Source organism: Panthera onca, chromosome E1 (assembly GCF_046562875.1).
Source record: "Panthera onca isolate mPanOnc1 chromosome E1, mPanOnc1 haplotype 2, whole genome shotgun sequence".
NCBI lineage: Eukaryota > Metazoa > Chordata > Mammalia > Carnivora > Felidae > Panthera > Panthera onca.
In genome coordinates, this window is record NC_138352.1 from 21137485 (window position 1) to 21164374 (window position 26890).

The following is a 26890-nucleotide window of genomic DNA, read 5'->3' on the forward strand; positions in this document are numbered from 1 at the left end:
ATCTGGAGTAGATTAAAGCCATCAGGAAGGGTCTTACAGGAGTCATGCGTCTGATGGGAGCCTTCCTAGCCAACTCCTAACCTGCTTGGTTACCACAGGTATAGATAGAATTTTACTTTCTTTCATAACTGGGTTTTTTTTTTTTTTTTTTTTTCACATTCATTTTCTTTAGCAGACCTCCGAGAAATGTGGGCAGTGATTTTCAGGAAGACAGAACATTTTAATAATGTTCTCAGTAGGATTTGATACGAATTTTAAGGTAGTCCTTTGACCCACTCTGGACAGATTTTGCAGTAAGTTTGTTGTAAGACATTGGTTTTGGTCATTACTGCCAAGTTACCAGGCACTGAAGCATTTATAGGTGGTGTGGGAACAAAGTGAAAGCGGGGCCAAAGCAGTGAGAAGGGTGATCCCACAGCCTTCCTAAGGCCAGAATGACAGTGGGAATCCTAGTTACCTGCTAAGCTGCTTCCTTGTGTCTGATTTAAGTCACTCTCCTGCAGTACATTTAAACGAATATACTCTTGCTTTCAATTCACATGGATAGTGACCACTTGGCTTTTCCTTTATGCTGTCTAGGAAGGTCATACTTTTGGCTCTGCATCTCAACTGAATTCATTTTTGAAAATTTTGATCATCAGGGTACCTATGTGGCTCAGCCGGTTAAGCGTCCAACTCTTGATTTTCAGCTCAGATCATGATCTCATGGTTTATGAGTTTGAGCCCCGCATTGGCCTCTGTGCTGATGGCACAGAGCCTGCTTGGGATTCTCTCTCTCTCTCTCTCTCTCTCTCTCTCTCTCTCTCTGCCCCTTCCCTACGTATGCTGTCTCCCTCTTTCTCTCAAAGTAAATAAATAAACTTAAAAAAAATCTTGGTCATCTAGAAAAACTTCTCTGAGTAATCCAGATTGCTACCATATCTGGGTTTTTGCACCACAGTGATACTCATTATTATGTGTGTTGAATATGCACCTAAGTTATCTAGGGACTCATATTTTATCGACACTTGTGATCATTTATTTATTTTGGCTCTTCACATGATTATACAGGCAGCCATCAAATCTGGAAACATAGGCTAATAGCTTATTGATATTACATTGGAGTATATAGAATAATATTCTCTTTGTCTCCAGACTTGATAGGCACCCTGTAGTTTTCCTAGGGAGAAGGGTATATCTCACTCTTGCATGGCATACTCATTACCCGATGTGTGTTCTGTGAATATATGGTGTATCGGCATTAGTGCTGAAAAAAATCCTTGTGGGCTAATGATACTAATACTTTGGATTTGTATTCTTGATAACATCAAGGAGAAGTAATGATATAGTGTAGTCTATTTGGGAGTATAGCCGCTGTCATTCTTTGCATAGACCTGGAAAAGTAGGTTTATGTTAGGTGGATCAGGAGCTTTCTAAGATGACCTGGCATTAGGGAAAGGTTAGAAAGAAAGGAAGGTGACCCTCAGATTTCTTCCAAAACAGACTTCCCTGATAGGCAACAACTTTGTAGTCTTAAAGTATTTTTATAGACTTAAAAGTGAATGCTACTTCTTAATGGCAGGTTGAGTGTAATTGTTTGATAGCCTTGTGATTATTCTAGCTTTGACACCACTTTAGGAGAAAGAGAAAAGACCAGTCTAAGAATGCTGTTTGCAAAGTACCCTATGCTCTTTATTTCCTTTGCAGTAGGGTAGAATAGACAATAATTACAGAAGGAAATGACCAAAGACTTCACATTTTGTGCCTCTCTTCAGTCGTTCCGTAGCATCAGGACATGATCACTCTTCACTTATGATTTTCGTGTGGACCTCCCGGCTCTTTACCCGCAGCTTGTTGACCTGGGACTCAGCAATGTCAGCGCGTTCCTCGGCCTCCTCCAGCTCGTGCTGGAGCTTGCGGAATTTAGATAGATTTGTGTTGGATTGTTCCTCCTGAGAATGAAAATGGAATTGTAAGGAATCCCCACTGTGCATCTTTCTAGACCCTGTAGATCTAAGGGAAGAAAGGACTTGGCATGTATGGAGAACTTAAAATACTCAGCAGGGAACCTTGTTGTCTTACTGCCTCCTGGATTTTGGTTATTATTGAAGTGAACATTATGATTTATTTGGGGCTTGGTGTCCCACAAATAATTGCAACCCTATTTTTGCAATGAAAACATATTAAAAGATGTGCACCACAAGTAAAGCAGAAAAAATATATAAGAGCAGAGCAGTCAAGAATACTGAAGTCCTGCTTCTTGTCAATGCTTTCTATAAGGTGACTGTAGGCTCGAGATAGATATTCTTTATATAGATATAAAGATAGATATTCTTTATCATATAAAGGATGAATTTCTTAATAGTGTCTTTAAATTGAAATAAATGTTGAATTTTATATATCATTTTGGAACATTTCAAAACAATCATTTTTTTGTCCTGTTTTGGATGTAATGATTCTACTGACAGATTCGCTAGTATTAAGTAATCCTTACACTGAAGGAATTAAGCCTATTTAATCATGATGGACAATCCCCTTAATAAAATAAGGTTTCGGCGAGTTAGTTATTTATCTTTGCTGTAACTACATTCATGAGTAAAACTGCCTTTAGTTCCATGCTGCCCTCCCCCCCCTCCCCCCCCCCCCCCCGCCTTCTCTCTTGGACAGGTTTTGGTATGAGGGTTACGTGAGCTTCTTAAAATGATCTGGAAAGCTTTCCATCTTTTCCCATGCTCTGGAATGGCTTACATAGCTCAGGGATTATCTGTTACTTGAAATTTTGAAAGACCTATCTGGACCTGAGTCCATTTTCAGAAGTAAATGGACTTTTATAGCCTCCTATAAAAATCATCAATTTTTTAAAAAATCATCAATTTCTGTAAGATTTCAACTTTGTTGACAGATTTATATTTTACGTAAAAAATAATTTTCTGATTGTGTGGTTTTTCTCTTTTCTCATTTATTTCTTTATTTTTCAGTAATCTTTTCATCTAACATGGGGCTCAAACTCATTACTCTTGAGATCAAGAGTCTCATGCTCTTCTGACTGAGCCTGCCAGGCATGCCCCCCCTTTCTCATTTCTAATGTGTTTGTATTTTCTTTCTCTTTTTCCTTGATTAAGCTAGTTATATAAGTGTATTTATTTTATTAACTCCCCAGAAATGATCAGATATTACTGAAACTATCAAATTAGAAAATAGTATACTCTAATTTATCAATGTCTACCTTTATCTTTAACAATATTTCTTTCATTATTATTTGTAATTTCTTTATTGGACTTTCAGTTTATTTATTTGTTTTTCTTTTGATTCATAAAGCAATGAATTGTCCTCCAAAGACAACTTTGACTACATTCTTTAGGTTTGTAAAAGTAGCATCCTCTTTGAAGTTTTATTTATGATTAATAAGTATTCAGTAATTATGTTTTTTCTTTCCAATTTAACCCAAGATTATTTAGGAAAGTTAGTGTTTTAAGCATTTAAGCATTTGGGAATTTGTGTTTATATTTTCCTGTCACTTTACAATTTTATCACACTATGGCTAGAGAATGTGAGCTGCATTATTTCTACTTTGAAATTTTTTGAGGTTTCTTTGTGTATAGAAAATTTATTTTATTTAATTGAAATGTTTTAATGTTTATTTATATTTGAGAGAGAGAGAGAGAGAGAGAGAGAGAGAGACAGTGCAAGCAGTGGAGGGGCAGAGAAAAAGAGGGAGACAGTATTTGAAACAGGCTCTAGGCTCTGAGCTGTCAGCACAGATTCCGATGCGGGACTCATGAGCCATGAGATCATGACCTGAGCAGAAGTGGGATGCTTAACCAACTGAGCCACCCGACTGAGCACCCAGAAAATTTACTTTTAAAATCAAGCCGTTAACATTACAAAATTCACAAATGTTTTTAAGGAGTACAAGTCTTCTAAAAAGCAAATGGCTTATTTACTACCGGGAATAGTAAACCTTAATTATTAGCTTTTCTTAATAAGGGACCTCTCTCTTCCCTACCATCTTAAGGATACTTACAGCCTCTTCAGCTTGTCTCTTGTAAGATTTCACTTTGGCCTGAAGTTTGTCTACCAAATCCTGAAGCCTGAGAATATTTTTCCGATCTTCTTCCGTCTGAAAGATTATAAAAACCACAGGGCCTTACTTCAAAACCACTTGACCATTGTATCGTTGTATATGAATGTTTCACGTATGTATGGGAAGCACTTAGCTGATAAAAACTTCTGGTGTACCTGGTAAGTGAGTTCCTTCACTCTCCTCTCATGTTTGCGCAGACCTTTCACGGCATCAGCGTTGCGCTTTTGTTCACTCTCAACCTCTCCTTCCAGCTCACGCACCTACAAATAAGTAGGCTCTTAAGAACTTTGAACTAATAAGGCACCAGGAGTAAATGGAAGTAGACAGAGATTGAGAGACCTACCCTGGCCTCCAGTTTCTGGATCTGCTTCTTCCCGCCCTTCAGGGCCAGCTGCTCAGCCTCGTCCAGACGGTGCTGAAGGTCCTTCACCGTCTGCTCCAGGTTCTTCTTCATCCGCTCCAGGTGGGCGCTGGTGTCCTGCTCCTTCTTCAGCTCCTCGGCCATCATGGCCGCCTGTTAGCAGTGAAACAAAACCGGTTGAGAGCTGGGCTGGCGCATCGGGATTCAAGTTCGAGCACCACCGTGTTGCCCTCTGCTCACATCCGTGATGGCCTTCTTGGCCTTCTCTTCTGCGTTGCGGGCTTCCTGGACAATGTCTTCCATCTCTCCCTGGATCTGGGAGATGTCTGTCTCCAGCTTCTTCTTGGTGTTGATCAGGCTGGTGTTCTGTTAAAATAACAAATTTAGAAATATCTAGTATATGAGAGCAAAGTTGGGATGCCAGACTTCTAATGAACTCACAGGCTAGTTAATTAAGTAATTAGTATCCCTCCTTGTTCAATAAGTTATCTGAGATGACAATATATTTTTGAACGACAATCGACTTCGGATGTCACAGTACAGATAAATATTACTAACCCACAAATATTAAATGTTTTAAACGTTATCCTCCATAAAACACTGTGAGTACATTCTGAGATAAAGCTACGATATGAGCAAGAATTTCATTTTCATTCCTTTGTATTTTTCACTCTTCTGTTATACTCACTTGGGTGTGGAGGAGCTGGACGCGCTCACTGGCGTCCAGGAGCTCCTGTTCTGCGATTTTCCTGCTCCTCTCCGTCTGCTCCAGGGTCGCCCGCAGCTCCTCGATCTCAGCCTGCAGCAGGTTGGCCCTGCGCTCCACCATGGCCAGCTGCTCCTTCAGGTCCTCCTGGCCCCGGAGCGCGTCGTCCAGGTGCAGCTGGGTGTCCTGTGGAATGAACGATCGTTGAGACACCTCGTTCCCAGGGCTGCAGTCTCCCCAAGCCCCTTGGGGCCCTTTTTCGAACCCACTTACTTTGAGGATGCCCTGGGTGTTCCTGTAGTTCCTCAGGGCCTCTGCAGCCATGCGGTTGGCGTGGTTCAGCTGGATTTCCATTTCATTGAGGTCTCCCTCCATCTTCTTCTTGAGCCTGATGGCGTCATTCCTGCTCCTGATCTCAGCATCCAGCATGGTCTGCATCGACTCCACGACTCTGATGTGGTTTCTCTTCAGCTGGTCAATTTCCTCATCCTTTTCAGCGATTTTCCTGTCTACTTCAGACTTGACTTGGTTCAACTCCAGCTGGATGCGCAGGATCTTTCCCTCTTCGTGTTCAAGAGATGCCTTTAATGACAGCAAGTGGTGACGTTAGCAGGGAATGGAAGCATCTGAAAGTTTATCTGCACACCTTTCCTTCCATGAATTTTGTGCTGCTTATTTTTTTAATTCAACCTATGTGGACGTGCCTAAGTATTTTCTGACCTTATTTGTTTGTAATGCACCATTTGACCTATACCTCTGCTTCCTCTAAAGCAGCCTGGAGTTCACACTTCTCTTGTTCCACTTGCTTCTTTATCTTCTCCAGCTCATGGATACGTTTCCCTCCTTCTGCAATCTGCTCCGTAAGGTCAGAAATCTCCTCTGTTGTTTGGGTTAAAGACAGGTAGAGATTTAATCAGACAGAGGACATAAGAGAGAGGTTCCTCAAGGCATGGATGTTGCTGAAAGTGAAAGGGACTCACGCTGCAAGTTTTTGTTCTCCCGTTTCAAAGTTTCTAGCTGATCCAGGGATTCCTCGTAGGCATTCTTCATCTTGAACAGCTCAGTGCCGAGAGAGCGGGCCTCCTTCTGGGAGGCCTCGAGCTCAGCGTGGGTCTCCTCATACTTCTGTTTCCACTCTGCCAGGATCTGAGAAACCGGGAGTGGTTATCTGCTGTCAAGTACCAAGGAAGACAGCGGAGAGCAGAGGCTGCAGCACAAGGTACCTTGTCGAAGTTCCTCTGCTTCTTGTCCAGGGCCGCGCAGGCCGCGTTTGTTCTCTCCACATCGAGCATGAGGTCTTCCACTTCGTTCTGGAGCCGCTGCTTCGTCTTCTCCAAGGAGGCACATTTGGCGTTCACCGCTTCTACGTGCTCCTCGGCCGCCTGCAGCCGCTGGGCCAGCTTCTTCCTTGAAGATTATATATGTTTGTAGGGAGGAGTGAACCAAAGCAAGAGAGAGGAACTATTACCACACTGAAGAGTGATGGAAACTTCATATTAACAATATGCATGTATTCATTCAACAAATATTGATGAGCTCCTTCTATGAATCAGACACTGGATACGTAGCAGTGAGCAAGACAAAAGAACAAAAAAGAAGGTCCCTGCCTCATGAAGCTTCCAAATGAGTGCAAGACAGAAAGGATAAGGGAGCGAGAGTATGCACAATAACATCTTGCAGATATAAGTGCGATGAAGAAAAGTAAAATAGAGTAAGGGTTGGGCAGTTATTCTAGATATTCAGGGAAGACCTCTCTGAGGAGGTAGCATTTGAGTCAAGATCTCAAAAGTCAGAGTGAGCTGGAGGGAGATCTGGGGGGAGAGCATTCCAGCAGAGGGACCAGCAAGTATAGACCCTTGAAGCCACAATGAACTTGGTGTGCTTGACAGACAGTAATAAGGCCTAGTTATCTGTATAATTATTTGTTACTCATTCCTCAAGCACAGGAGGGCAGGTATCATGTTTGCTTTACTCGTGTCTCATTCTCAGGGCCTGATAGCAGCCGGCAAACAGGAGCTAATTAATGAACGTTTATGGGCGACTTCACGGAGGGTTGGATCTTTCGGGGTCAATGTGCAAAGCTTTCTGCACATTCTCTCATATCTGCACACGTACTTGGCCTCCTCCAGCTCCTCTGTGCGCTGGATGGCGTCCGTCTCGTATTTGGTCCTCCACTGGGCCACCTCGGTGTTGGCCTTGGACAGCGCCCTCTGCAGCTCGGCCTTGGACTCCTGCTCCTCCTCGTACTGTTCCCGCAGCAGGTCACAGTCGTGGCGGGAGGACTGCAGGGCGTGGGCCAGCGCGTTCTTGGCCTGTGGAGATAGTTACAGCTTCCTTTTATTGGATATTTAACGTTTAATTCTTGAGTTTCAAACCCTTTAAAAGTTGGTGTAACGGACTCCAGTTAGGGTTAGGTCATAGGACAAAAATGAGTCTGACAGTATTATTATTTACCTTTATCTCCTCTTCCAGCTGCCTCTTTAACTCCTCAATCTGTTGTGTAAATGCTTGTTTGCCTCGGGATAGCTGAGACACCAGAGCCTCTTTCTCATCCAGCTGTCGAGAAAATTCACCTGATCCACAAAAGAAACGACACCATTTTTAAAAGTGAAGAAACAATTTTACAAGCCCATATTAGAAGTAAATTTTAACTCTTAACTCCCCTCCCCCCACCCCCTGCATTGAGTGCTCAAATGATTGAATTTTCTGCTGGCATCTTCATGCTTAATGTCAAATTTCTGATTTTTATGAGGAAACTTACATATTGATCTGAATGTATAAATACAGCTGAAATTCTTTTTGTTCTCTACCATAACTAAATCTCTCTGGGTATATGATATTGTGCCGAGTCTGGTTATGGGAGCCAGGGTACTGAATTCTACATGATCGCAGTTTCATCAGACTTTTGAGACACGGGCTTATTATGCATTCCCCATTCAGGAATTTGGTTCACTTTGGGGTGCCTGGATGGCTCAGTCAATTAAGCATTGGACTTTAGCTCAGGTCATGATCTCACGGTTCGTGGGTTCCAGCACCGCATCGGGCTCTGTGCTGACAACTCAGAGCCTGGAGCCTGCCTCGGATTCTGTGTCTCCCTCTCTCTCTGCCACTCCCCCACTCATGCTTTTCTCTCTCTCTCTCTCTCAAAAATAAATAAACATAAAAAACCTTTTTTTTAAATAAAGGAATTTGGTTCACTTTGATGTATAGAAACAGAAGCTCAGCCTGTAACAGGAGTCCCAGGCCCCAGGCGACAGTGACTCCTAATCCCAGGCAGCCCCTCCGTGCGGCCAGCCACTCTATGCTTTTCTGGAGCAGAGGTTGATCCGCTGCTATTGAAGTCTTTGTCTCTAGCGTTGTCCCCAAGTGACCTTGCAAGTAGGTCGAGAGTCTGAACCATTCCGTGAACCACACATGTTCTCAGTTTTTATTAGGCTCTCACATTACCAAATCGGTTGTTTCAACCGCACCATCTCCATTCTCAGTGCCCAGAAGAGGAGAGAATTACCGGATTCGGTTTGCAGGCGTCCTCTCTGGGTCGTCAGGTCATTGATCAGCCGCTGCTGCTCTTCCTCCTTTGACTTCAGCTCACTCACTTGATCCTCCAGCGTGCGGCACATCTTCTCTAGGTTGCCCTGTGAGAAGAAGTAAAAGCAGGAGACAAACATTCTAAGATCATTTTGCCGTTGCTAAAATTTCTTATAAGACAGAAAAGTACTTATTTTGACGTAAAATCAATCAAATTCTTGTATGTGCAATGTGATACATAAGAATTCTTTTTGTTATGTTATGATTGCTCTGTGAAGTTGAGAAAATATTTTGGGATTTTTATTTATTTAATTTTATTTTATTATGAATTTTTTAAAGTTTATTTATTTATGAGACAGAGAGAGAGTGTGAGCGGGGGAGAGGCAGAGAGAGAGGGAGACACAGAATCCGAAGCAGGCTCCAGGCTCCGAGCTGTCAGCACAGAGCCCGATGCGGGGCTGGAACCCACCAGCTGTGAGATCATGACCTGAGCTGAAGTCGGACGCTTAACCAACTGAGCCGCCCAGGCGCCCCCTACATTGGGATTTTTAAAGAGCTAACTGTGAAGCTCCATGCACTATTAATATAATAAATTTGAATAAATAAATTAATATAATAAATAATATGCTTTAAATGTAAGATTCTTGTAAGAACTGTATGGTGTATTCTTCTAAAAGCATGTATTCAAATACTTGACTGCCTTTATGTACAATGAAACTTGGCTTATTGGGTGCTTGAGAATATTGGAGACCTGTGTTCTCCAGCTAGACCCTGTGAGAACATAGGTGACCTATGTTCAAAAGCTGGTCCTGTCATTTATTAATGGTGTAATGGGGCCAATGTGCTTAACTTCTTCGAATTTCAGTTTCTTCATATGTTAAATGCAAATAATAGAGATACTAGTTTCTTTCTTGCTTACCTCCTAGATTACTGTAAAAAACAAAGGACATAATGTGTGTAAAGTACCATGTGCAAACTATGCTGCATACATAAAGGATTATTTCATTGATGACAAATTGCCAGGTTCTAATACCTTGGCCTTGGAGACAGTCTCCATGTTACTGGCCAGGTCATCGATCTCCATCTTCAACTCGCTCTTCTCCTTCTCCAGCTTCTGCTTGACCCTCTGTAGGTTGTCTATCTGCTCCCCCAGCTCGGCCATGCTGTCCGCGTGCTTCTTCCTCAGGGTGGCCGCCGTGGCTTCGTGCTGCAGGGTGGCCTCCTCCAGGTCCCTGCGCATCTTCTGGAACTCGGCCTCCCGCTTCTTGTTCATCTCGATCTGGGCGGAAGTGGCCCCGCCGGCTTCTTCCAGCCGCTCGCTGATCTCCTCCAGTTCCCGGGAGAGGTCGGAGCGCTGCTTCTCTGCTTTGGCCCGGGAGGCCCTCTCTGCCTCGATTTCCTCCTCTAGCTCCTCGATGCGGGCCTGGGGGTGGTGAAAAGCATGCACTTAGCTTCTCTGTGTGGTAACTGTGCCTCTTTGAGCCAGACTTTTAGAAATACCAACTTACTTGCAGCTCCTTGATCTTCTTCTGCAGCTGAATGCCCAGGGCCTGCTCATCTTCAATCTTGCTTTGCAGATTGCTGATTTCAAACTCTTTCCTTTTTGGAAAGTTGCAAAAAATAACAATTGAGTGTATACTCACCACCAAAAGCAAGTTCATAAACAGTTCTTCCATGCTTACTTTTTGAGCTTCTCATCAAGTTGTTGTTTTTCATTCTCAATGTCCATTATGGACTCCTGGGCCAACTTGAGGTCACCTTCCAGTTTCCTCTTGGCCCTTTCCAGGTCCATGCGGAGTTTCTTTTCTTGCTCCAAGGACCCTTCAAGCTAAATATAAATCATGTTTAGTGTAAAGGAATGCTTAGCTTCCTTTCGAAGAAAATAATTTCTTCAATAATCCAGGACTTACGTCATCTACTTGCTGCTCGAGCTTGGTCTTAGCTTTGGTCAACGTATTGACCTTGTCCTCTTCTGCCTGTAGGTCATCCAGGGTCTGCTGGTGGGCCTCCTGGAGGGCCTTCTTCTCCTTGGTCAGCTTAGCGATGGTTTCGTCCAGGCCTGCCATCTCTTCCGTGAGGTTTTTCACCTTGAAAAATTAAAGAAGAAATGGTATCTGCTCTAAAGCAGGTTTACTAGGCTGGTGGAACCTCGATATGGCAGAACAGAGTGTGATTCGTACCTTGTTCTCTGTGGCATGCTTCTCCTTTTCAACCTTGGCCAGGGTCAGCTCAAGGTCGTCAATGTCTTTCTTGAGCTCTGAACACTCGTCTTCCAGTTTCCTCTTCTTGGCCGTCAGCTCGGCGTTGATCTCCTCCTCATCCTCAGCTCTCTCAGTCACCTCCTTGATCTTGGCCTCCAGCTGGATTTTCGTTTTGATCAGCTGATCGCACCTTTCCTCTGCATCAGCTAAGCCTTCAGCTTCCTAGAGTTGGAAACAAAATCAAAATTGGAAAGAAAGAATGAAATATTTCACAGCGATAACAATGTTAATCTCTGCTGTTGGATCTTTGGCTTTAAAAAATATGAAGCACCTCCTGTATGCAGTCCAGGATACATTGTGGGAAAACCAAACTGAATCAGATTTTATCCTGTTCCTTCAGAAGAGTGTATTCTCTGGTAGATTAGAAAGCCTACCCCCAAAAAGCTACCATGAATTTAGAAAGCAGTTAGTGACAGAAGAGATCCGAGAAGTTCTATTAGAGGTGGTTTCCTTGAATGAAGTGGCATTTGAGTTGAGCCTTGAGAAGTGGGTAGGATTTGATTTTGTAGAGATCAAGTCATTGGGGGATGGAGCAGGAGGAGAGAAAGCATTCCAGTGAGCGTTTCAGGAGGCAGCTGCTAATTAACGGGTTCTCTTTGTAGAACTGGAAGATGATCTCGGTTATGATGTTCTACATTCAAGTTAGGGCACAAAGTAATCAAGGAATTCTTGGCAACCTGCTATGTCTCCAATTAAGAGGGTTGGGAGTGAACAGGATATGAGTGACAAATTGATATACACATTCATCAGGAGACTCCATATCAGCCTTTGAATCCACAAAAGAGTAAAATGTGCTACATGTACCATGTAGTGAATGTCGTGTGTAGGACAAATTCTTAGTAAATCTCTAGGGACAACAGAAGAGCATTCCGGATAGATCTGAAGGGGGTGGGCACAGAAGACAGCTCTTTTTCCTTCTGTGATCAAGAAGAAAGAGTTATTACACTGCCTACACTTGACAGAAGAAACCAATTTTAATCAACAGGAGAAATATATGATTTCGTGATGAGTAAATTATACCAGACCAATTCAGTTCACTCCGAAATGAAAGGCAGTCTCATAAATTACATTTCAGAGTTGATGGAGGCTGTTCTGAAATGACTGGTGCGGGAGTGAACAGCGAGTAGGCTGGAGGGAGGAGAGGGCTGTGGTGGGGGGGCCGGGGGGGTGGGCAGAGCATCTTGGGTGCTGACACAGCAATCCAGGTGTGACGTGATGGGGCACAGCCTGTGCAGATGGATTGGAAAGAATGGACCCGAGTTGTGGAGATCAGTGACAAACAAGAATTCCCTAAAATGTGTTGTAGAATTCCTGACATTTGCCAGCTGTATGTATTGTGATTTAAGACTCATGGACATCCATGAGTTTAAGGAAGTTTCGGAGATTAAAAAAAAAAAAAAAATCAACGCTGTACATGCTATCCTCCCCTTAATATTTCATTTGTGATAGTTTTATGTTAAAATCACTTCCAAGGACTGTCTTCAAAATTTTTAGAAAAGAAGTAATAAATCCTGTAGTTTGATGAAATTGTGGAGGATGGGTGACAGTGGTCTGTTTTACCTTATTGCTCCTGGTTTGGGATGATGAAAGGATGTATGGACTTTACTGGAACCATCAGAGTGCACTGACCTTCTTCCCCCAGTGAGTGTCCCCACACCGACTACCCAACTCTTGCCACTTGCGGCCACTCGCATCCCGATTGCAGCACCTATAGCGTGTCACCACCACTTACAGCCTGAACTTGGAGCTGCAGGTCATTTTTTTCTTTCAACAGTGACACCATCTTTTCCTCCAGTTCCTTCCTCTTCGCCTCTGACTTGGCGAGTTCGTCTTTGGTTTTCTGAAACTCCTCCTTCATGGTGGCCATCTCCTTCTCGGTCTCTGCGCTCTTGAGGAGGGGCTTGATCTTGAAGAAGAGTTTCATCCAGGGCCAGTGCTTGACGTTCATGAAGGCGCGGATGTTGTACTGGATGCAGAAGAGGGCTTCTCTGAAATGTAATTGGTGCAAGTTAGATACTGTGTGGATGAAGAAATGAGATGAAGTCTTGGCAGTGAGAGCTGGAGGTTCTGTCCCACCCTGTTCCTTGCCTACCTTCAGAAGCACAGATGGAAGAAATTCTACTTTGGGATGATGGTCAAGGACGTGTTAATCACTCACCTCTCTTCATCAGGGCCTCTCCAACTTTTGGTGTACCTAAGAATCATCTGAAGGACTTGTAAAATACTAGTTCCTGAGCCTTATCCCCAGAGATTCAGAGTCAGAGGATCTGAGATGGGGCTCTAAAAATTTGCATTTTTAATAAGTTTGCAAAAGACACCGACGATTCAGGTCTAAGGACCACCCTTTAAGAACTGCTGTATACCAGTGCTTCTCAGGCTTTGCCACTGGAACGCCACGAAGAGCAGTGAAGGGGAGCTAGACCCTGAGGGATGTGGGTGTGGAACAAAGGGCTTCATTAAAGAAGAATTTCTGTGAAAATCTCTGGTTTCATGTATTTTAATGTTGTGTGAATTTTGCACTCTACTCTGTAATATTCTCACATTTAAAAAATCTAAATTATTTAAAAAATGAATTACCTTTATATATAAGCAATTAACTTCCCAAATACATACATATATGTGTGTGTATATATATATATATACATACACACATATAGTGGTTTATAAGCAAACTTATTATATTTAATAAAATAGAATACAGTATAAGGTATTAACATAACTACAGGTGATAGAAATAAAATTTGTTTCATGTAAATTACATATATATTTACACACACGTGTATGAATGTGCATGTGCCAATATAAATGCATTTCTCAACATGGGCCCTGTTCACACGCATTCTGCAGTTTGAGACACCTGGTTCTTTGCACTTAGAATTCTGACCCTGCATCAAATCAGATCACCAGAAAGCTATGTATCTTGGTGACATTGTATTAACTTACTGAAAAAAATCTTTCACAGATAAATGTCCTTAATGTTTTAAATCATAACAGCTTGATAATAGAAATAATCAGATGGAAGAAGTGGTTTCTACATCTTGCATAAAAATCACTGTGGAGGGGCACCTGGGTGTCTCAGTCGGTTAAACATCCGACTTCAGCTCAGGTCATAATCTCACGGTTCATGAGTTCAAGCTCCAAGTCGGGCTCTGTGCTATCAGTTCGGAGCCCACTTCAGATCCTCTATCCCCCACCTCCCCAGCCCCTCCTCCATGCTCTTTCTCTCTCTCTCTCAAAAATAAATATTTTTAAAAAATCACTGTTGATTTTTGCTTCAGCAACTTTGGGACAAATTAAAAGCCCTAAACTCTGGTGCAAAAAAAAAAAAAAAAAAAAAATCACTGTTGAAAATACTGTCTGCTGTTCAGTTCAATGTGTCTAATTTAATGATCTACCCACTAAATTCACACTGGTTTATTTTTACACTGCTGTATTTTCTCTTGTTAGATGAGAGCTATCCACTCTTTATGCCCCCCCTTTTACCCTGAACACTCAGAATATGTTTCATGGTGATGACCCCTACCTGAAGAGTCAGTATAGGACTCTTACTCATTCTTGCTGACATCAGTGGCCTTACCATATCTGAGTCTTAAGCCACCTCAAATGTGTTTCTGAAGCAGAAAGATGTGAATAAATAAATAATTTATATTTATACCTTCTCTCCACCATCCTCTGGTACTCCACTCTGGCCAAGAAGCCTCTGCACCTGGCCTGGGTTCGGGTAATCAGCTGGGCCAGCTTGTCGTCGCGCATCTCCTCTAGAAGCCCCAGAAGACCAGCTTTGAAAAAGACCTGTGGGGGGGGGAGGATTTGCAGATCAGAAACTGTACATAAACTTCAAAGGGACACGGATAGCATCGGGTGGGCTTTAGAGACCATTACCTTGGTGTGACCAAATTTATACTGGGTGTGGTCAATGTCGATGGATGCAAGGAGCTTCTCAGAAGCCTTCTTGCTGTCAATGAACTGCCCTTCAGGGATTGCACTTGCATTTAATACCTTGTATCTGTTTAAGTAAATAATAGGGTTTTTTTTAAGGTGGTTTATGATGACACTAATAGCAGATAAACATTAAATGACCTATTTAGAAAATTGGAGCTTTAAAAAAAAGTATTCTCCTTTGTTCACAGGAAGGACTTCCTATACGTAGTTGGTCAAACTAGCATCAACTGTCTCTTTTTACCCCATTTCACCTTCCTGCACAGCTGTAGCTTTCCTTTCTGCCTCATCAGACCTTGTTCTCAGGAAAGGATTCTGTGATCTTATTCACACCAAGATGTAGATGACCAATAAAATGTAACATGTAACCAGCTCCCTGGAGCTGCTGCCAGCCCATTATCCCCTTGGCCTCTTGTTTGACTCCCAAGATGGACTTCTCTAGGGAGGAGAAAGTTGCTGAGGAGCTGGTATGGTGAATGTTCTGGGAAACCTTGTGAAACTGGTGTGTGAGACAGAAAGATGAAGATAGGAAGTGACAGAAAAGGACCCACTGGGAGATATATACCTGCATGGGGGAGTTCCTAACTCAGACACCAATAACCATGTGACTTTGAGCAAGTAGCTTAATCTCCTTAAGGCTCAAGTTCATTCATCTATAAAAGGAGGTGTTGATAGGACTTACCTCTACCGACGTTTTGTAAAGATTAAATGAGATAACCCAAACAGATTTACACATTAAAAAATGATAGTTCTCATAATTATTGAAGTTAGTGTATATATCTGTGGGCTAAGCCAGGAGCTTGGTAAAGCCCATGAAAAGTCTGGAGTATAAAATATATGGTCTAGATTATAAAGGTGTTTTGAGGCTTATCACTTTTCACTCTTTTTTTGTGGCAAATCAAAAATAACAAATAGAGACATATTTTTCACTAAATTGTTTTGCTTGCATAAGTATATTTATATTAAACTTTAAGATACACCGCAATTAGGAGAGCCTGACCTCTGTTTGAAGTCTGCATAAAGGATTCTGCTGGGGAATCCCTTCCTGCAGATGCGGATGCCTTCCAGCACTCCGTTACACCTCAGCTGGTGCAGGACAAGTTCATGCTCCATGGCCCCTACAAATATACATATTTATTCCACTGTGGAGATCTTTTTTGAAGGGAGGTGTGGCAGTCATGCTTTGTGCTTTCATTCTAGAGCTTCTTACCAGGAGTTTTGGTTTCATTAGGGATGATACACCGCACAAAATGAGGATGTGTGCTCCTGAGGTTGGTCATCAGCTTGTTCAAATTCTCCTGTGAAATCAGGAAAAATCCTGTTATCTCCAACTTTAATATGGTTGTGAGTATTTGGCGGTGTCTATAAAATCAATGCCTATGGCTGAGTTGAATGACCAGCAGGAATCATTTTCATGTAAGGTAACACCTTGCCATGCTTCTCCTGACATGCAGGTTTCTCCTTAGTCCCTCTTTCTCCACTTGAGTTAGCAGGAGTTACACAGCCTGACACATGATCTTTTTCAAGCAAAGTCCTACTTCCTCCCTGGTCCATGGCTTTCCATAAACATTTATAAGGCCATTGCCTTCCCATACTAGCCTACCCATACTGGTTTCACTTTCTCCTCCCAAACTCTCCATATTCTCCAGTGAGTACATGCATGCCTACATCATGATGGGGCTTTTTCTCATAAATATATCTGCCCTTTCAGGGCAGAAAGATTACCTAAAGGGGAACAATCTACCAGTTGTAATCGAGGATTGACTGGACTAAGAACAAGGATGCCATATTAAGTTCCTTCTAAGCTAGCTGCTAGATTTTCCTTAGTTTCACTGATGATTTAGTCTCTCTGAGTACATGTCATTGCTTAGTTTCACGACTTGACTAGATTATGAATGGTAGAGTATTCCGTTTTACAAAATTTCCTGTCAAATATTCGGCTTTACTTGGCTTGTCATGAAAGACGAGCTAATGATTTCTCAGTAATTTGAACCTCTTCTCTCCAAAGATCGATGAACAGAAGCCATTAATCAGTGTCAGTCTTTCCCTAAGTGACTTGTGGAAAGAAGAGTCTGTGCTTTGAAAAACAGATTTTCCTAAAGCAACTGGGGAGTGTGAGACCCAGTTTTGTCCTTACTCGGAAAAGGGCAGACACTGTCTGGAAAGAGGAGCCCTTCTTCTTGCCACCTTTCTTGGCTCCACCACTCGCCTCTGGAGAGAAAATAAGGGAAGGTGTCACTCAAGTGTATTTTTGAATTGGCAGGGCTGTTTCGTGCTTATTTATTGCCGACTTCTGCACACATCAAGGGGAACACTTTGGGGGACACTGCTGGCCTCTCTGTTGGAGCCTGAGTGACTCTTACCTGTCAACTAAGCTTGCATCCACTCTTCTGTGATTTTTTTTTCTACATTTTAAGGTGAAATAAAGGGATTCACTTCACTGTATCATAAAGATGGATCCTTAATGTTAGGACACTTGGGGGACACAGTAACTTCAAAAATCATCAGTGGAAGCTAGTCTAGATAGGGAGAGCTCTGTCACTCCATTGTCTTAAATATTCCTAGATACTCAATATCCAGTAGATGTGAAGGAAGAAGCAGGAGAGAATCCAAGACACTGAGGCTTTTCATTGGTTGAGATCCTAATAGTCCCTCTCTGACCATTTGCAGTAAGGCCTCTGTCAGTGCTGGAGTGAGACACACATGTATGACTGCAATGCAGCCTATTTACTCAAAATGTGGAAGAGCAATGGGTCTGGCCCTGCCATCCTGAAACTGGCCTTGAGCTAACATCGCTTTTTGTAATACCTAGAGAAAGTGTTACAGTTTTTGAGCATTACCTGCGTCAGCCGTTTGAGCTCCAGAGAAGAGGTAAGCTAGAGTTTTCATTGAAGACTTCTGGTACAGACCGACCACAGTCTCATTCAGTGGGTCCTTGTTCTTGTCCAGCCAGCCAGTTATGTTGTAGTCCACGGTGCCAGCGTAGTGTATCAGAGAGAAGTGGGCCTCGGCCTTGCCTTTGACCACCTTGGGCTTCTGGAAGTTGGCGGACTTTCCAATATGCTGCTCGTACAGCTTGTTCTTGAAGGAGGTGTCTGTGGCCTTGGGGAACATGCACTCTTCCTCCAGGATGGAGAAGATGCCCATAGGCTGGATTAAAGCAAAGAAAAATGTGTGTAAGGTACACGTGAGCTGCAGCAGTGAGCTGCAGAGTAGACAAGACGAGGTTACTGAGTGGACAGATCAGGACACCTTCTCAATGAGCTCGATGCAGGCAGCCAGGTCCATCCCGAAGTCAATGAACGTCCACTCGATGCCCTCCTTCTTGTACTCCTCCTGCTCCAGCACGAACATGTGGTGGTTGAAGAACTGTTGCAGCTTCTCGTTGGTGAAGTTGATGCACAGCTGCTCCAGGCTGTTGAACTAGGGCATTGCAAACACCAAAGAGCTCAAGTGAGTTTGGGAAACCCAGGGGGAATTCGGCAGAGCAGACATGGAGGGACCTAAATAAGGCTGCTTATTCCAACAACTCACATCAAAGATCTCAAAGCCAGCGATGTCCAGGACCCCGATGAAGTACTGTCTGGGCTGCTTGGTGTCCAGTTGCTGGTTGATGCGGGTGACCATCCACAGGAACATCTTCTCATAGACGGCCTTGGCCAGGGCACCCACTGCATTGTACACCTTGAAAAACAAAAATACCTCTCTTGAGGTTATCAGAGGACTGTAAAAATGCTCAATTCCTGTTGACGAATTTGAATTATGCACCTACCTGCTCTACAGTCTGGCCTTTGGTGACGAACTCATTGCCGACCTTGACCCTAGGGTAACAGAGGGCTTTGAGCAGGTCAGCAGAGTTCAGACTCTGGAGGTAGGCTGCCTTGTCAGCAACTGAAAGCAAGAAAGGGTAGAACAATGTTATTATGGCCCAAAGCGACCTACTTGCTCAAAAAAAGTTTTTTTAATCTATAGACATTTTATGCAGTGTTTTCAGAATATCTTTTTGAGCATTCTTGCCCATTTTTTTCCCACTGAGTTCAAGACTTTATGGGTAGTGTGCCCTAAAAAACTTCATTAATGTTAGGAAACATCTATCTAATATGAGGCTTCACATAGTATATTATCTGGGTATGCTTTAAAACTCAATTCTTAAAAATGAATTTGTCTTCCTAGACAAATGCAAGGGTAACAAGTTTAAGAATGTGATTTTCAAACAAAAATAAAATCAGGTGGTTGACTTGGTTGATACCTTCGGTGCCATCTGGCTCGGCCTGCTCCTCACGCTGCTTCTGCTTGAACTTCATGTTCCCATAATGCATCACGGCACCCGTGAGCTTGTAGATGGAGACTTTCTCTTCATTAGTAAAGCCCAAAATATCAATAGCACTCTGCCGACATAACCAATAAGATAACTGTTAGGTTATGATCTACACACTTACTATGCATTGTTCACATTCTGATTCCTGACTTGTTGGTCAAACTCTCAGTGCTAATGGAGGTGCAAGGAACTCTTTAGAGTGGGTGTATGGGGAGTTGGTCAACCAAAGGCCAGCACTGAACATAGCCTCTAAGATTCAAAAAGTAAACTTAAGAGAAAGAACAAAATAGTAAATTTAAAGGACTTGTTATTTTGAGAAGTGGTATTGATCTCATTAAGTGGATTTTAAAAAAAGTGGTTTAGGTAAATTCAGAAATGACAGGTTTTTAAAAGGGAAAGTAAAATGTTGTGGGACACATCTTAATCCTTCTGGTTGGCTCTGGGTGGCACATCCATGCTTGTCTTTGAACCCTCTTTTGCTATTTCTACAAGAATCTGAATATTTATCTGGAGGGACCATAGCTTCTAACCCAACATCATTCTGATTTTCTTGCGTTCCACTTACATCGGTTGCCATCAGTTCTTCCTGATCATCAATGCTAGCCACACTGATCTCCCCTTGACTGACAAATGGGTAATCATATGGGTTGGTGGTGATCAGAAGCATTTCTGTGTACGTGAAACAGAGAAAAGGTAAGCAGAATTATCCCCTTCACTAAAACAAGAGATGTCTAGATAAATTCTAAGACACTGTATAAAGCCAAAGAAGATTATCCCATACTGGGAAAAGTTATATCTGTAAGAATGGTCAGCACAGCACTGACTCTTTAAAATCCAGAACTGGAAACAACCTAAATATCCTTAAAAGGGTATGGTTAAGTAAATAATGCTTATCTCTACCATATAACACTATGCAACCATTAGAAATAATAATGTGCAGCTGCGGTTGGTGATGTGGAAAAAACCATGATACGTTATTATTCAATGAAAAAAGTACATCACAGGAGAGTATGAAACTGTGATTCCAGTTATTGTATGTATGTGTTTCTGTATTCAAGGTGCATATACAGAAAATTACTAGAACAGTGTCCACCCAAGTGTTCACAGTGGTTATTTCATAGTGATAGGATTTGAGGGTGTTATCCTCAGTTTTTCTTTTGGATTTTTATCATAAGCACACGTAAAATTACAAAGCTATTTTCAAACTCCAGATGATAAACCTGACAAAATTCAGTCATGGAATACGAGGTTGGACCATGCATGGAGGGTGCTGGTGTAATCATTCTCGAAAGGGATCATGACATTTCTTACCAATTAGTTCTGGTTTCTTGTTTGATGTGATCTGATAAAAAATGTGATAGCTCCTTTCAGCCTTAAGCTGGAAAGTAACTCTGGACTTCTCTAACAGATCTGGAAGTAAACAAATGACAAGCGGAGCAGTGCAAAACTTCACGCGAGATGCGAATTTTACTTTGGGTTCACCTTATATAGGTTATAAGCAACAGAAATGACCGCAAAGGAGATCCAGGCACTTACATGTTTCAATATCAGCAGAAGCCAGTTTTCCCGTAGTGCCAAAGTGGATTCTAATGAATTTACCCTTGAAAGGAAAACTAATATTACTACTTTGTTTTTCAATCATATCAAATCTTCAAGAAACTCAAAACACTTGGAATGCTAATGTGTTAATATTTAGAAACTTTTTTTAGTGTTTATTTTTGAAAGAGAGAGTGTGTGCAAGCAAGTGGGGGAGGGGCAGAGAGGGAGGGAGACACAGAATCCAAAGCAGGCTCCAGGCTCTGAGCTGTCAGCACAGAGCCCGATGAGGGGCTTGAATCCATGAACTGTGAAATCGTGACCTGAGCTGAAGTTGGATGCTTAACCAACTGAGCCACCCAGGTGCCCCATCTTTCATTTTAAAATTGTGAATAATTGGAGGTAATGACCAGAGAAGAAAGAACTCAGATATATGGTGGTCACATCTTTTTAGATGGGACTTGGATCCATGTTATGTGCTCAGAGGGAAAGGAAAGATTCGTGCTGCAATATAATGTGAATGGAAAAGATTCAGAGAACGTCTTCACAAGCATCCCATGAATGTTGACCATACTAGTGACCAAGAGACTCACAAAGCGAGAGGAGTTGTCGTTCCTCACGGTCTTGGCGTTGCCAAAGGCCTCCAGTAGGGGGTTGGCGCTGATGATTTGATCTTCCAGAGTCCCCTGCAAAGGCAAGCACGGTCCTCACCTCCGGGGCTCCAGACTTCCTGAGAGCCCTGACATCTTGAGTCTGACCCCAGACCCACCTGAATTTTGCCAGCTTCCTCCTTCTTCTTCTCTCCAGTGACCGCAATTGTTGCAAAGTACTGGATGACACGCTTGGTGTTCACGGTCTTCCCTGCCCCGGATTCTCCGCTGCCAAATAAAAGCTAAGTCAGAGGAGGTTCCAAATGTGGCAACTGTCACAGCCATGAGAAGAGAGCATAAAATTTGCTTACGTGATCAGGATTGATTGATTCTCTCGGTCTATAAAAGAGAAATTATAGACATTTAATACTGGGGTTTTTTTGTTTCTTGGTTTTGTATATTTGTAAGCAGTAAGTAAAATGGAACAAACTTAGTGTTTTTCAGACTGGCCTCTGCGATCCCTGGGGCTTCATGAGCCTGAGGCCTCCGGTATCCCTTTCGTGTACCCCAGTCCCTCCCTGCACCCCACCACTGACTTTAGCATACGTGCAACCATTTAAACAGAACACTGCAAACAAGCACCAGATCTTGTCTTTTTCATATTCGACCACTAAGGAAATATTAAAAGTGGACTTGAGTCTTCACTTGGGTTCAGATGACAACTCCAGCAGCAACGTATTTATTGTAGGTGCAAGAAACAGTATGTGGGATGGGGTAAATATAGCGCAGAAGTATAGCTTTGGAAGTAATCATGGCTTTAGTCATATTTGGGGGGGGAAGGTTTGTTCTACTGTTTTACTCTCCCAAGATGAATTCTCTAAACCCTTTCCTCAAGTATCTTAGATTGGGCTAGCTGAGACAGTATTCTAGGAAGAAGATTCATGGTGTAGCTGTTTTAATACCAAACACACCGTGTTCAGATTGGTTCTGGGCAAAGGGCAAGAGAATTTACGCCTCCTGTGATGTAGAGAGGGTATTCATTGGTCATAGTTTCTGATGTTGAGGATAAGGCCACAGTGGCAGATTTTACTCTTCTGGTTTTTGGCTCTTGGTAATGGAAACACAGTCTGTGTATGTGATTGTGTGTGTGTGTGTGTGTGTGTGTGTGTGTGTGTACATACATGTAAACAGTGTTTTATAATTTTTGCTCAAGTTTTTCTAGTTTCTGAGTCACTCAAAAGTCAGTTCTCTAACTATGGCCAACCTCTGTTGACTTTTAAAAGTTTAAGAGATCATTATCTATTATGTAATGTTAGGGATTGCAAGTTGTCTTTTACACCTTCTCTTTTCCGGACTGTCTCCAGCTCAACCAAAGGGCTCAGAGACTGTGTTGAGATGGTTAGAGCCTCTTTCTCTTATTGTTCTGCTCTGAAAAGATTATGAACATACAAAGCATTCAACTCACCTGTCAGCATGAACTGATAGGCGTTGTCGGAGATGGAGAAGATGTGGGGCGGGGCCTCCTGGCGCTTCTTGCCTCGGTAGGCGGTCACCACCTCGGGGTTGTATACCGGCAGCCACTTGTAGGGGTTGACGGTGACACAGAAGAGGCCCGAGTAGGTCTATTCAAGGGAATAAAAAAGAGCAGCTATCCAAAGGCTTCTCCTGCTAGGTGTGCATTTCACTTAGAAGAAATCTGACCCAAAGGAGCACTTTAAGTAAGTACCCTACATTTCTCGAAGGCATTGGCATGAAAACTAGTTGGAAGTTTCAATAATGAGATAGTAAAATCCATGAGGGGAGGGATCCCAATTTAGAATTTTTACTATTCCTTTTGGGACTTATCACAAGACTTTCACATAGCAGGAGCTCCAAAGGTTGGTTTTGTTTTGTTTCTTCATGTGTAGGATGAGACATTTTTTACTCTGTTTTAGGAAATATGCATAGATTTCCTTTGCAGAATTAAGATAGTTCAAATTCATGAAAAAGGAAGTTTGGACACACCCGAAGTGCCCAACACTATGGAAGCAGTTAGATGAATTACAGGAAATCTTCTAAAGACAGTGGGATGCAGGCATTTAAAAAGGCATTTAAAAATGCATGAATGGGGGCACCTGGGTGGCTCAGTTGGTTGGGCAGCTGACTTCAGCTCAGGTCATGATCTCACGGTTTGTGAGTTCGAGCCCCGCGTCAGTCTCTGTGCTGACAGCTCAGAGCCTGGAGCCTGCTTCAGGTTCTGTGTCCCCCCCTCTCTCTCCCCCTCCCCCACTTGCATTCTCTCTCTCTGTCTCAAAGGTAAAGAACATTAAAAAAAAATAAAAAATGCATGAACGTATTTAGCAATATGGGGGAAACATTTGCAAATTTCTATGAAGCTCTAAAGAAACAGGACACAGAATGGTGTGAATACATTATGACCAAACAGGGAGATTTTCAAAAACTTGGACAGCTGGTGTAAGACAGGCACTGGCCAGTCAGCATGGACACTGGCCCTGAGCAGCAGGTGCACCTGTGCAGGTGTCATCCAGCTGCATAGCAGCACTGGCTGAAGCACACAAAAATGTCAGTGTGATATAGTAAGTTCAGTTCTGCAATGTTTACTGGGCATGTATCATGTGCCAGACCTCTGCAGGGCACAGGAGCAAAACCTGAATGAGATGCCATTCCTTGGGGAGCTCTGGGTTTCCAGCCCACATAGGGGACAGACATGTGAATGGATGGCGGTGGAAACCCAAGGTCAGTGCTGTGGCTGGGGCAGAGACCATAGGACAGAATGTCCTGCTCTGCCGGGGGAAGGTGGAGAGGTTAACTCGAGGAGGTGGCATTCATGTAGAAGGGACCAGAACACACGGATACTGGTTGCTGTTATTTTGGAGGAGTGTAACTGTGTGAAATTTGGTTCTTAAAACATTTTTATGTGTTGAGACATAAGTTTATCATTTCCCTCTGGATGATTCTACAACTAGGGTGGGGGGGAGTGGTAGAAATGTAGGCACATGGTTGAGCCATAAACAGTAGCTGCTGCATTGTTGTTCAAGGGACATGTGGCAAACCCAGTGCACATGGATGGTGGCCTTGCCTGGCTTTGGATGGGAAGACAGAGAATGAAGTCTGGTTGTTGGGTTGTGCCTTACGATAGCAATAGTGAGCCTTTTAATTAGTTAACTAACTGATGTACTAACAAGTTAACTTGTGTGCGAACTAGTTACGCTACTAGTGAAAACGAAACGGGTCACTACTTTTGACCCATTTATACTAGAGTGGAAGCAGTAGACTGGCAGGTCAGTGGTGATGGCGATAAAGACCACTTGGGGCTGGGGCAGGGGGTGCTCACGTAGATCATCCAGGCTGCGTAACGCTCTTTGAGGTTGTACAGCACGGCGGGCTCGTGCAGGTGCGTCATCATGGCCATGTCCTCGATCTTGTCGTATTTGGGAGGGTTCATGGGGTAGACTTGATCATCTTTCACTGTCAGAGTCTGGTAGGTAGGAAGGATAACTTTTTGTCAATTGAGTGACCAAACCAAAAATCATCAATCACGTGTGGCCAGCTCCATGGACTCTACTTACCGCTCCCGCTTCAGTCTTTACCGTCACCTTCCCTGCTTCTCTGCTCTGGATAGTCCCTTTGACAAAGGATTCCTTGGGCTCCGCCACAAACACAGATGTCTTGGCATCGAAGGGCCTATTCTGGGCCTCAATGCGCTCCTTTTCAGACTTTCGGAGGTACGGAGCTGCCTCCCCAAAAATGGCCATTTCCTGGTCTGAACTCATGGCTGCTGAGCTCAGAGATCCTAAAGGAGACGGGGCATTTCACATTAGAGATTCTGGACTGCCATGTGTGTCAGTAGATCTCTACGCACTGATGATATTTCACGGAGAATCCACTTTTTGGAAATTTCACCAGGCAGGTCCACTGTGCACCATACTATAGTTACTGGAACAAACATAATCACAAGGTCTCAGATGTATCGAGGGTCACTGTGTAACCATCACGGTACCCAGGGCTTTACACGTGTTATTTTCTCCCATCCTCCAACACTAGCATTCTAATCAGGGAGCTGAGTGTAGTCTCTGCATGCTGCTGAGGGGCTTGTGACCTCGGGGAAGGCACTTGATCTTTCTGAGCCTCAGTGTCTCCCTCTTTAGAACAGGGATTACATCTGCCTTTCTTAATTCACAGCCTGTGAGATACACTACAGATACCTTGGGGAAAAAGGTCAAGTGATGACTCAGAAAGCAGTTTGAAATAGCGCAGGCTACCATTTAGATGTAAAATGTCATTTATTGCAATGTAATACAATTCCATTTCTTGTCCTGTAATGTAAGAGAACTTTACTTCCTCCTTTAGATTTTCAGCCAGAAGCGCTCAAGGTCAGTGGTTTGGGGGATGATAATTTTGTTTACCTCTTTTTCTCTAGTTGTGTGCTTATTAGAGTTTGTCTAACATAATTTCTTTGCATATTAAATCCAGTTAATCCATTAACCTAACTGAGGATAAAAGCCATAGCAAATGTTATCCTCATTTTTAAAAATTATTTTTAATTTATTTCACTGAAGTTTAGTTGACCCTCGATGTTATTATTGTCCTCATTCTTCTACACTGAAGGACTCCCTTGGCCCTTTCAGATCTCCTTCTGGAGAATGCAGGCTTGGACTGCTCTATTCTGTTATCTGCCGATTGCCAGCCGCATCAGTAGAATGAACGGTTTGGCAAAGAATGTTACTGCAGTCATTACAGGATCAGGTTACTCGAAACTCATTTTGATCAGCTATCCACCAGGGTCTTCCTTCAGAAATGCGGTGGACAGTAGTAGTAGAAAGGGCACAGAAATACCTTCATGTGTGTAACAAAAGATTCGCAGTATCTTAATTTCATGCAACACTCAGCACTGGGCACGGTAACTTCTTAAAAGTTTTCATGAAGTTTAAAGGAAGCATTTTCCTAGGTTCCTTCTTTCTTATATGTTAGAGATCATGTTTACTTAATGAACTCTAATAGCAGGATACATTTTTATTAAATTTGAGATTTTTAGCAAGAGAATCTTAGTGCAGATTTTTCCCCCTACGGAATATTCTATTAGCAAACTAGCAATTCCATTAGCAATTTTCTTGCCAAAATGTCACCCCACCAATGATTGCTTGCATCCCAAATGACTATATGTGCATTGTCCGCTCCTTCCCTCTTTCTACAGCACCTTTCCTGAAGTACACTTGTTAAGGTATTTACTGAGACCAGCACTTTCTCAAAGGTTGCTAAGTGACACAGATCCATCCCAGAGGCTCTCACATTCCCCTCTAGGGACTGGTTAGTCTGAGTCTTACCTTGTTAGCAAGTGGAGATGTAGCCTGGAAGCAAGACAGTTCTGTAAAAAAAAAAAAAAAAAAAAAAAAAAAAAAGGAAAGAAACACTTCATTAGTTAACGTGCACACACACGCACGCACACACACAATCCTATCTGCAGTATTGCTTTCTATTGTAAACAGCAGGCAACAAAGCCATGGATGTGAAGCATGTAGTATCCGAAGGAGCAGTACCGAGCTAGCAGCTGCAGCCGACACAGGGCAGCAGGCAGCGTGGCCAGTGTC

General features: G+C 42.9%; 1 protein-coding gene across 1 annotated transcript; it reads right to left on the reverse strand.

The window, feature by feature from the left end:
- Window positions 1–1644: 1644 nt before the first annotated feature.
- On the reverse strand, window positions 1645–26890 carry LOC132674211 (myosin-2). The gene is made up of 40 exons (XM_078437749.2): window positions 26840–26890; window positions 26627–26667; window positions 24872–25095; window positions 24637–24780; window positions 22768–22924; window positions 21674–21701; window positions 21482–21590; window positions 21306–21398; window positions 20713–20776; window positions 20488–20586; window positions 19742–19845; window positions 19108–19246; window positions 18631–18749; window positions 18393–18542; window positions 18111–18281; window positions 17699–18008; window positions 16996–17069; window positions 16069–16156; window positions 15859–15976; window positions 14802–14925; window positions 14575–14711; window positions 12652–12907; window positions 10839–11081; window positions 10569–10745; window positions 10341–10486; window positions 10167–10257; window positions 9692–10081; window positions 8639–8765; window positions 7585–7703; window positions 7246–7442; window positions 6354–6537; window positions 6111–6276; window positions 5885–6009; window positions 5404–5712; window positions 5113–5316; window positions 4665–4790; window positions 4407–4577; window positions 4219–4323; window positions 4004–4099; window positions 1645–1931 (listed from the first exon to the last, which is right to left on the reverse strand). Exons 3-40 carry the CDS (start codon window positions 25073–25075, stop codon window positions 1779–1781), a joined length of 5817 nt encoding a protein of 1938 aa, XP_078293875.2. The 5' UTR covers window positions 25076–25095; window positions 26627–26667; window positions 26840–26890; the 3' UTR covers window positions 1645–1778.

Bases quoted from the DNA above. Each gene is read 5' to 3' on its own strand.
- LOC132674211 (XM_078437749.2), bottom strand. From the start codon at position 25,075: ATGAGTTCAGACCAGGAAATGGCCATTTTTGGGGAGGCAGCTCCGTAC. The intron at 19,247-19,741 runs GTAAGTGGAACG...TTATGTCGGCAG, and splicing joins AAGAACTGATGGCAACCGAT to AGTGCTATTGATATTTTGGG. The intron at 5,317-5,403 runs GTAAGTGGGTTC...TTCATTCCACAG, and splicing joins ACACCCAGGGCATCCTCAAA to GACACCCAGCTGCACCTGGA.